General features: G+C 40.9%; 1 protein-coding gene across 2 annotated transcripts; it reads left to right on the plus strand.

Moving 5' to 3' along the window:
• The first annotated feature begins 1,282 nt into the window (after positions 1–1,282).
• Positions 1,283–7,126, plus strand: med19b (mediator complex subunit 19b). Of its 2 annotated transcripts, none has more exons than XM_062995339.1 (6): positions 1,283–1,570; positions 4,094–4,216; positions 5,428–5,561; positions 5,681–5,759; positions 5,864–5,958; positions 6,788–7,126. In XM_062995339.1, exons 1-6 carry the CDS (start codon positions 1,348–1,350, stop codon positions 6,851–6,853), a joined length of 720 nt encoding a protein of 239 aa, XP_062851409.1. In that variant the 5' UTR covers positions 1,283–1,347; the 3' UTR covers positions 6,854–7,126. The 2 variants fall into 2 exon arrangements, with proteins under 2 accessions (XP_062851409.1, XP_062851408.1); XM_062995338.1 differs by having other exon boundaries at positions 5,669–5,759; positions 6,788–7,125.
• Positions 7,127–10,952: the final 3,826 nt, after the last annotated feature.

Here is a 10,952-nt window from a genome sequence, read left to right on the forward strand (position 1 = left end):
CTACAGACCTCCAAACTTCATGTGGCCTTCAGATCAGCTCAAGAACAGTGTGTAGAGCTTCATGGAATGGGTCTCCATGGCCGAGCAGCTGCATCCAAGCCTTACATCACCAAGCGCAATGCAAAGCGCCGGATGCAGTGGTGTAAAGCACGCCGCCACTGGACTCTAGAGCAGTGGAGACGTGTTCTCTGGGGTGACGAATCACGCTTCTCCGTCTGGCGATCCGATGGACGAGTCTGGGTTTGGCGGTTGCCAGGAGAACGGTACCTGTCTGACTGCATTGTGCCGAGTGTAAAGTGTGGTGGAGGGGGGATTATGGTGCGGGGGTGTTTTTCAGGAGTCGGGCTCGGCCCCTTAGTTCCAGTGAAAAGAACTCTTAATGAGATTTTGGACAATTTCATGCTCCCAACTTTGTGGGAACAGTTTGGGGATGGACCCTTCCTGTTCCAACATGACCGCGCACCAGTGCACAAAGCACAAGCTCCATAAAGACGTGGATGAGCGAGTTTGGTGTGGAAGAACTCGACTGGCCTGCACAGAGTCCTGACCTCAACCCGATAGATAGAACACCTTTGGGATGAATTAGAGCGGAGACTGTGAGCCAGGCCTACTCGTCCAACATCAGTGTCTGACCTCACAAATGCGCTTCTGGAGGAATGGTCACAAATTCCCATAAACACACTCCTAAACCTTGTGGAAAGCCTTCCCAGAAGAGTTGAACATCATATTAAACCCTATGGATTACGAATGGGAGTCACTCAAGTTCATATGTGTGTGAAGGCAGACGAGCGAATACTTTTGGCAGTATAGTGTATAAAACCCAAAAATAGAAACAAAGCCAGATAAAGTGTAATATAAAGCACTAAAGAAACCTTAAGCTAAACAGCATAACATAAACAATGACACTTATGACACTTATTATTCTGTATTCGTGTGCAAATGTAAATAAACAGTAGTACAGAGTATAGTACGGTACGGTATTCTGCGTTTGGATGCGTACCGTAATATACTGTATGTAAAGCGCAAAGGAAAAGTAGTTGGACGCACAGTCGACGGATCTGTTCAATATTCAACCGTAGAATGTACTAGAAGTGCAAATTATCTACAACGCAGGAGTGTGAGGAGTACTTTCGTAGTTTAACATTAACTATTATGATGTTTAGGTTGTATTTCTGATATTTTACTACTTCAAGCCAAAGTGATGTTTTGTACACGGTGTTGATCAAGCGCTAATATTAGGTGAGTTACGGTAAGAGGCTGAACTACACTGCATACCACCGGAAATCTGTTAAAATCAAGAAGGATAAAAATATCCCAATAATAAAACAGATTTGATTTCTGTAGAATATGACGGAAATCTTTTCATCTTTGTACTCTCAGACTGAACCTCAGGGACCTGCTGGACCCTCTGCGATGGGGTTTGGCCCCGGAAAACCACTTGCACCTCCAGTACCCCAAAATCCAGTCCACATGGCGGTTCCCATGTCTCACCAGTTAGTGGATGAAGGACCTCCACTCCGAAAATCCACATCCATGAATGAGCCGTTTTACCTTGTGAGAGAACTGCCCAGTGAGTACCTGCCTGAAACTGGCATCACTGATGCTTTCTAACTTTTTTGAGAGCACAGATCCTAAAATTCTCCTTACTGTGGTCCCCCTTTTGCCTGGACTTTTCTAGAAAGGCTTTTGTAACATGACTGCTGGGATTCACTTCTGTTTCCATTTCATCCATACTTATCCATCTTAACACCGTAACCTTACTCTAGTTTAAGTCCAACAGTCCAAGAACACAATCTGCTGAAACCCTGTTAGAACCAAACGTTTTTTATTAATGCAAGAAATAAATAAGAGCGTCAGTAGGTACATGTCAGCTTAAGTGTTTAGAAAAGAGGTGATTAAGGTTTTTAATCATCTTTTGAAGACGACGAGAGACTCAGACGTTCGGACAGACAGATGCTTGTCTGATGCTTGATGCTTGTCTTCCTTGAGTTTTGGAGAATCTGGAGGATCAAGTTGAGTAAGACTAGTGGCTCGGAGGTTGCGTGGTACAGAGAGCGGGGTTTTATTAGACCTGAAAAGTAGTTTTGAGCTGGTCCATTTTTGGCTTTGTAGGCCAGCATCAGTGTTTTAAACTGAATACAAGCAGCTACAGGAAACCGAGCAGCTGCATTTTGAGTTGCAAGGGTTTAATAGTGGACATGAGAGCAACTGCCAGGAGGGAGTTGCAGTCGTCCAACTGTGAGATTACAAGTGAGTGGACAAGAATCTGAGTGGCTTCCATGGAAAGAAATGGCTGAAACATCTTGATGTTGTAGAAGAGGAACCGACACGATCTTGTCATGTTGGCTACATGACAGAGATGTTCACAAGATACGAGTCAGAGTTAAGTCACGAGTCTTTAGGCTAGAGTCCGAGTCGAGTCACGAGTCAATATGATCTACACAAAACATATATTGCAAATGTAGAGTAGAAATAAACAAATAATCTGTAAGTGCAGATAAAAAACAACAACAGATTAGCGAGTGTATTTAGCCGTTTTACTTCGTGCTTTTACTTTCCCAGGTTAAGCTTAAACTGACGTTTTGTTTTTATTGCAAATTACGGCACAGCGGCCAAAATCCCAAACACAGCAAAAACCATCATAACCGCTGCTTACCTTAGCTTCTGTTCTTCCAGATGCTATTACATTTATAAGCGTGCGTCCCATTAGGAACAGAATCCGTTATTTTGTAAATGTGCTTATAATTATAAACCTCCAAACTTTTCCCGGTCGTGAAGTAAAACAGGAAGTCGTTAGAAAGCCGATCGAGCGTTTCATTACCACGTCATCTGTGTGACGCAAACTGAATACATGCAAATAACAGCATTTCTTACTAACAATTACAATCAGAAGCTCTGATTGGTTCAGAAAGCGGTTCTTACAATCATTAGCGCCGATTCTGTAGGAGCGTTCCATTCACCCCAGTTGTTCCTGTGAAGTGCACTACGTAGGGTATTCCACCATTTTAAGTAGGGAGCGACGCTTCATCACTACGCCGGGAGCTGGCTGGAACATTTACACATTGCGTGCGTTGCGGGTTAAGACGGCCGGAGCGTTATTATTATTAGAGAGCGGAAAATGACACGATCAGAATGATGTCAGATCATATATATATATATACAATTGTCACATGTAACTAATGTTGCTGACTTTTGCTGTCCACAAGTTATTTTATGCGAGTCATGAGTCGAGTCAGAGTCATTTGAAACGAGTCTGAGTTGAGTCTGAAGTCGCTGTGTGTGCGACTTACGTACGTGAGGAAAGAAGGTCAGCTGGTTATCCAGGACAACAACAAGGTTTCGTACATTCCATTCATCCGCTTTACTAAGTTTAAGCGGAAATACAGCATGTCCAAGTGAATGGGTCATATTGTTTAGACTTCTGGGAAACATCGTTGTGCATACTAAATGCTCCAGCAGTCGAGGACTGAGCAGTTGTTGCTCTCAGACATTTATTTCACAATAACTGCACTTAATCTATGGCCATGTTACTGTTACTGTATTTAAAAAAAATATATTCAGTACTCATATATGCTACAGTCACCGTCAACCTTCTATTACACCTAAAAGGGTGGTAGTGCTGCAGTAATTGCTGCAATTACGACCTCTGCTGGCTGGTCGATGGCGCCTGCACAATGAAACGGTGAATAATGGAGATCAGTGTGTGACTCTCCATGTGCAATACGGATCTCCATATGAACCCGCCCTGTGCAGGCGATAAAAAGTGGTCGGCTACTGCACACGTGTTGGAGAGGGCGTGTTAGTTAAGGCTCTCCTCTGCCAAAAAGTGCTAATAATATGTACTAATATGTTTGACTACATATTACTGCAATATTATTATTAATAGTTGTTATTTTTAAGACAAGTCTTGGTGACCAGGTTTCCAAACCATGGCTTCACTAGTGTAGAAGTAAATCTGTAAGTAAATCTTCCCATAATAGTCACGTAACCAAACCTGTTAATGCTTTTATTTAAGAGAAAATGGAATTTAAACCCAGTTACAGTCACACAGTTTTACTTAATTCATGTTAAATTTCATCCTTTTTTTTCGAAGTGGAAAATGAGCTGACTGGAAACACCAACCTCATCACACACTACAGCCTGGAACACGCGTACAACAAGTTCTGTGGCAAGAAAGTGAAGGAAAAGCTCAGCAACTTTCTTCCAGAGCTACCAGGTACAATTTTACAAACTAAATTTCATCTAAATTCAGTGTGTAAATCTGGATCTTCATCCACAGCATCTTTACAGTCCGTCCACTGTTCTTTCAACCAAGAGTGTATGTACAGTGAGGGTACATTACTTTTGTTTTTGTTTATTCTAATTCATGTGCACATATTTACTACAAATTTAGACAAATGCTTTGTGATTCGGTCCTTGTTCAGACCGCTTGGTTTTTTTTTGCATTGTGGATTTGATTTTAATCCAGAGCACAACAAATCCAACAATCTGCAATAATTGGATACCACTTAATAATCCATTATGACAAAGTTAAGGCACCTTTTAATTCTTTTTTTTTCTAAAATTACTTTACTGTATTGCTTTATTTAGTACTTATTGGAGGCCATCTGGCAGCAGTAACAGCTGGAAATGTTCGTAGTTATGTCTCTACACTTTGCAGACCTGGATTTGGCCTGTTTATCCCATTTGTCGTGGCAAGCATTTGTTAATTGCCATCTTCAGGTCTTTCTACAGATGTCTAGTGCCATTTCATTCTAGGCAATCAGAAACTTCCCCCTGAAGCCACTACAGTGTTGTTTTGGCTGTATGCTTTGGGCCATTGTCATGTAAAAAGGTCAGTTTACCCCAAAGCATGAGTTTGTGTGCACTTTGGAAGAGGTTTTCTTGAAGGATGCTCCTGTATTTGGCTGCATTTATTAGTTTCTCAGTGTTTTCAAGTCCTTTACATGCCGTGTAGCAAACTGGAAGTGTACTGTGATGCCTTTTACTCATTAGTGGGTTTAGTTTTGCTGCTCTGGCACAAACGCAGAGATGATTGTCTGTCCATCAGATCCTCCCAGCTTTGCATAGAACATTTAGATCTCTTTTAAAGTGACCATTGGGTCATAAGGACCTTCTTGTCTGGATGCGCATTCTGGTCTGGCCAACTCTAGGAAGGTTTATTTTAGAATTATAGAGGCTCTGGGAGGCCTCAAAGTCGTTATAGTAGATATCTAGGCCCTTATAGAACTGGGCGTGTGCTTTTCAAACCTATGTTTATATAGGAACCTATAGGTAGGTAGGAAATATAGGTATCTAAATGTATATGTAAGTATATTAAATAGCAAAACACCCTCAATGTATTCACTGTATGTGTATTGTCTAAGAGGATAAACTGGGCTTACTATAATTATTAGTGTTCAGGAGGACTTTGTCCCTCTTTCGTAGGTATGATCGACATTTCAGGTCATCAGGATGGAAGTTCCTTACATTCCCTTATCGAAAAGCCACCAGTATGCAACAACTCCTTCAGCCCTCTCACTGGTACCATGCTCACGGGGTTCAGACTGCACACGGGCCCCGTAAGTGTCTCTCTGTTCGGTCGGGTTTTGCTTTGTGACATCTGCTGCAGATCATCTGTCTGATTTAATAAGTCGTGTTTTTGTTCTCACCGCTTTTATCCGTCGAGCTTCCTGAGCAGTACAGACTGATGCACATTCAGCCGCCGAAGAAGAAGAGCAAAAACAAACGACACCACAGACCAGACCCCCTACCGCCAGGTACCAACAAACTCCTGATCTTACGCTTTATTTCTAGCTGTAGTATAATGTAAAGTTAACACATCATTTCTTAACGCTTTTTCATTCTTCGGTGCTCGACACAGAAACGCCTTCAGACTCAGATCACAAGAAAAAGAAGAAGAAAAAAGATGACGATCCTGAGCGGAAGAAAAAGAAGAAGGATAAGAAGAAAAAAAAGGTTTGTAGGATTGATTCTCTCCGCCTGGGTTAGAATGCAAATTATTTCGGCAGATTGTTAAAGAATGAAACAATCGACTTTATATTTTTACATGGAGTTTATTTACTGCCGTGTGCTGAAAAGTGTGTAAAAGAAAAAAGAAAGATCAGTGAGGATTAAGTGTTTTCACTTCATCACGGCACCTGTTAGTGGGGGGGATATATTAGGCAGCAAGTGAACATTTTATCCTCAGAGTTGATGTTAGAAGCAGGAAAAATGATCTGAGTGAGTTTGACGCATCTCCAAAACTGCAGCTCTTGTGGGGTGTGTTCCCAGTCTTCAGTGGTCAGTATCTATCAAAAGTGGTCCAAGGAAGGAACGGTGGTAAACCTAAATAACGTGTGCAAACGTGTGAGCTACTGTAGCTCAAACTGCTGAAGAAGTTCATGCTGGTTCTGATAGAAAGGCATCAGAATACACAGCGCAGCACAGTTTGTTGTGTATGGAGCTGCAGACCAGTCAGTTAGGAAGGTGGTCATAACGTTATGTCTGATCGGTGTGTTTAGTCATGCATTTTTTTTTATCTTACTCCACATCAGCATCAAACAAATGCATGTTTCTTAAACAGACAACAAGAGCCTGTCATTGCATTTTTGTTTACTGGCATTTGTTGTGGCATCTGTAAACATTCAATCCCTAACTGACTTTTACATCACTCTGTACATGCTAAAAAGTTAAACAGATAAAGCCTTGTTTTCTTTTTTTTAAGTAACACACAGTTAGTTGCATTTCTAATAAAAAGTGTTTGGGAAATTCTACCTGTTGTGTGAAGTAAATAATTTTTTTATAGAACCGCCACAGCCCTGATCACCCGGGTATGACCAGCTCCCAGCCCAGCGGCAGCAGTCTGAGATAGGAGGACAGAACGGACGCTGATTATTCACCGCACATGGTGTTAAAAACAGATGAGAGATGATATTTTATTGAATAATGTGTGCAAACGTGTGTTTGAAAGAGAGACTGTGAGAGCAGCGACAAGCAAGTCAGTTTTTATTCAAGAGTATCAGCACCAAACCTCTTCTGTTCCATCAGTTCAGATTCCTGTAAATACTCAAGTTTTTTTTATTTATGTTATGATGCATCAATATGATTTATGAATGTATTTTTAAAATCATAAATCATTCCTAATTTGTACCTTGACTCGTTTCTCCTTTGTGTCTTAAAGCACAGAGGCAGCGATACATGAGCGTTACAATACCTGTAATGTTTTATCTTATTCTGAGAAGCTTGTTTTGTTATGAACATTCATATTTATATACACTGTATCGCCAAAAGTATTCACTCACCCATCCAAATGATTGAGTTCAGGTGTTCCAATCACTTCCATGGCCACAGGTGTATAAAACCGAGCACCTCGGCATGCAGACTGCTTCTACACACATTAGTGAAAGAACGGGTCGCTCTCAGGAGCTCAGTGAATTCCAGCGTGGTACCGTGATGCCACCTGTGCAACAAGTCCAGGCGTGAAATTTCCTCACTACTAAATATTCCACAGTCGACTGTCAGTGCTATTATAACAAAGTGAAAGTGATTGGGAACGACAGCAACTCAGCCACCAAGTGTAACCACGTAAAATGACAGAGCGGGTCAGTGGATGCTGAGGAACATAGTGTGCAGAGGTCACCAACTTTCTGCAGAGTCGATCACTACAGACCTCCAAACTTCATGTGGCCTTCAGATCAGCTCAGGAACAGTGTGTAGAGCTTCATGGAATGGGTTTCCATGGCCGAGTAGCTGCATCCAAGCCTTACATCACTAGGCGCAATGCAAAGCGTCGGTTGCAGTGGTGTAAAGCAAGCCGCCACTGGACTCTAGAGCAGTGGAGACGTGTTCTCTGGAGTGACGAATCACGCTTCTCCGTCTGGCGATGCGATGGACGAGTCTGGGTTTGGCGGTTGCCAGGAGAACGGTACCTGTCTGACTGTATTGTGCTGAGTGTAAAGTTTGGTGGAGGGGGGATTATGTTGTGGGGTTGTGGAGTTCTGACCTCAGCCAGATAGACAGAACACCTTTGGGATGAATTAGAGCGGAGACTGTGAGCCAGGCCTTCTCGTCCAACATCAGTGTCTGACCTCACAAATACGCTTCTGGAAGAATGGTCAAAAATTCCCATAAACACACTCCTAAACCTTGTGGAAAGCCTTCCCAGAAGAGTTGAAGCTGTTATAGCTGTAAGGGTGGCGACATCATATTAAACCCTATGGATTAAGAATGGGAGTCACTCAAGTTCATATGTGTGTGAAGGCAGACGAGCGAATACTTTTGGCAATATAGTGTATTTAAACATTTATATTCTTATATTTAACCAACATAATTAACAGGCTCAACACACAGTGCATTTATTTATTTAATTTTATTCACTACAATTCACAAACAGCAGAAAACAATCCAGGCACAGAGCAGAGCAGCTAATGGTTTAAATAATAATAATAATAATAATTATTATAATAATTCCCCCCGACCGCGAGTTGTTCCCACAGCGTTCTCCCAATCACACAACCGCTCCTGACCTAGGAGACACTTTAAACAGGCCGCTGCCTCTCCTTAAACTGCCCTTAACACCATCATCCAATCGTTTTTTACTAACCACTTCATCCTGGTAACGATGGGTAACAGTGGGTACAGCTCCGCTTGTAAACGTCTGCATGGCTGTAATGCACCCCGGACAGGCATCATTTCATCGCAGGGCATCACACCCTGTGGCAAATCAGAGCAGCCAATTCACGGGAGAAAGCCAGGGGGCATGGAGGATACTCATGCAGACATGGGAAGAACCTGCCAAACTCATCACAATGACTTGACTTATGCATACAGCACTGCACTGGTCACAGTGAAAAATAAAAATTAATAATAAACTCATTTTAACAGGTACACGAACACAAAATGAACTTGTACACGAACGCCTCCCCTTTGTGGCGGCTTTATGTTACATCTTGTAAACCACATTGGGACCAGATTGCCACCTCTTTTTTAATGAAGTATATTTAATTGTTTGATTTGTTTTGATGCGTTTGTTTGTGTTTCCTGGGTCGCTTGAAAAAAGTTTTAAAACCCTGGACTAGAGCACTAACAGACCTATATATACATGAGTCCACGTGCCCATAGTTAGTTAGATATAGTGGCTCGATTTAATGGATGAGATAGCTGTGCTTACTGTGCTCTTTTGGACTCCTGGTCATGAATATAGCATCTTATAGAGTTTATCTCTTAGAACCTGATGATACAGCGAGTGACATGAGCTCCAATGTGGGTCTGCTAGTCCAAGGATTAAAACTGGACAACCACAATTCCAGTTCCTTGCATATAACTGCTAAGATGTTGCTACTGTACCTTGCTTTAAAACAGTCTGGCATATATTTTTATTTTCATCTAAATACAAGTAAATATTATAAAATATGTTTGTTTACATTTGTTTAAGAATATGTTCCTGACAGCAGGCTAAAATTCTTTACATTATGTCTTGTAAACTACAGTGGGACCAGATCGCCACCGTTTTTTAAATAAAGTACATTTAGTGTTTCGTTTCGATGTTAGTAGGTGATAAGACGCGGCTAGAGGGAGAGTGTGGTGATTTACAACCCGGGGAAAAGTCCAGTGGGGAAAAAAAACAAAATTCATGATATTTTGTCACTAATATAGTAACAGTAAGCGCCGTGGAAGCACCACATTTCAGTACGAGCTCAAACATGAAAATATAAACTACGCAGCAATAAAACACAGTGCACAAAAAGCTGATTTAACGACTGTAAATTCATTCTAAATGTAAAGTCACCCAGAATTTTCTTTTTAAGGGGAAATTAAAAAAAATTGATTAAGAAAAACAGGTTATATGGTTTCTTATTGCTGATGCAAATGCAACTTCTGTTGTCTGGTCAAAACTCACAGAGCACCGTAACGTCTCTTGTTAAGAAATAATAATAATATTAATATAATAACAATAATAAAGTGTTATTGCGTCATAAAATACATGTTTTTTTTTTTGTTTTTTTCATTGTAAAACGTATTATTTATTCTTCTATATATATAAAACGTATATCCTGGGTGACTTAAATGATTAAACGTCCAGGGTGGACCTGGTACAATCCATAAACTTGTTAAATATTGGCTTGATGATTGTAGTTATTTTAAATCACAATTCTGTCTCTAGCTGCACAAATAAAGTACAAATAAATGCATTCAAGCATAAAAGTGCTTTCACAGTTATTCTAAGGTCTACACGTCTTAAAACAGCACTCATTAAAACACAGCTACAAAATACACTATATGGCCAAAAGTATGTGGACACCTGACCATGAGCTTGTCGGACGTCCCATTTCAATAACAAATGGGATTAAAATAGAGTGACTTATGTGACTCTTCTGAGGAGGCTTCATCAGATTTTGAAGTATGTACGATATGTGGGAATTTGTGCCCACTCGGTCAACAGAAAATTTGTATGGCTGAGCACTGATGTTGGTTAAAAAAGCAGTTGATGTTCTAGTTCATTCCAATTATGTCGAGTGGGGCTGAGGTCAGGAGTTTCTTTGTGCACAGGGGCACAGTCATGCTGGTATAAGAACGGGCCTTCCCTAAATTAAATTTCCTTTATATAATTGATTTATTACATCTGTTAGGAATTGTTATGGCTGAAACACATGAATTCAGTCATTAGAAGGGGCGTCCAGACAGCTTTGTCCATATAGTGTAGCTAAATAATACAAAAATAACTGCAAACACAGTAAAACTAAGCAGCAAATGTACATTCATCCATCCATTTAGGATGAGCAACATTTAATAAATCACTAGACTGGATGGATTCGACACCAACTGACAGACTGAACTGGGTGAAGTGTGTACGTAGTGTGTATGTAGCTCATAATGATGTCAGTCAGTCTATTTGTGTAATATTATTATAACTCCAGGTCTTTCCACACCAAACAGACTGATTTTTGGACTTACGCAGGTATTCTGCACAG

The sequence above is a fragment of the Trichomycterus rosablanca genome, chromosome 5 (assembly GCF_030014385.1).
Source record: "Trichomycterus rosablanca isolate fTriRos1 chromosome 5, fTriRos1.hap1, whole genome shotgun sequence".
NCBI lineage: Eukaryota > Metazoa > Chordata > Actinopteri > Siluriformes > Trichomycteridae > Trichomycterus > Trichomycterus rosablanca.

Excerpts from the sequence above, each read along its gene's own strand:
- med19b (XM_062995338.1), top strand. The coding sequence starts at position 1,348 with ATGACGGAAATCTTTTCATCTTTGTACTCTCAGACTGAACCTCAGGGA. Across the intron at positions 4,217-5,427 it reads CTTTCTTCCAGAGCTACCAG|GTATGATCGACATTTCAGGT; the intron begins GTACAATTTTAC and ends CCTCTTTCGTAG. Across the intron at positions 5,760-5,863 it reads ACCAGACCCCCTACCGCCAG|AAACGCCTTCAGACTCAGAT; the intron begins GTACCAACAAAC and ends TGCTCGACACAG.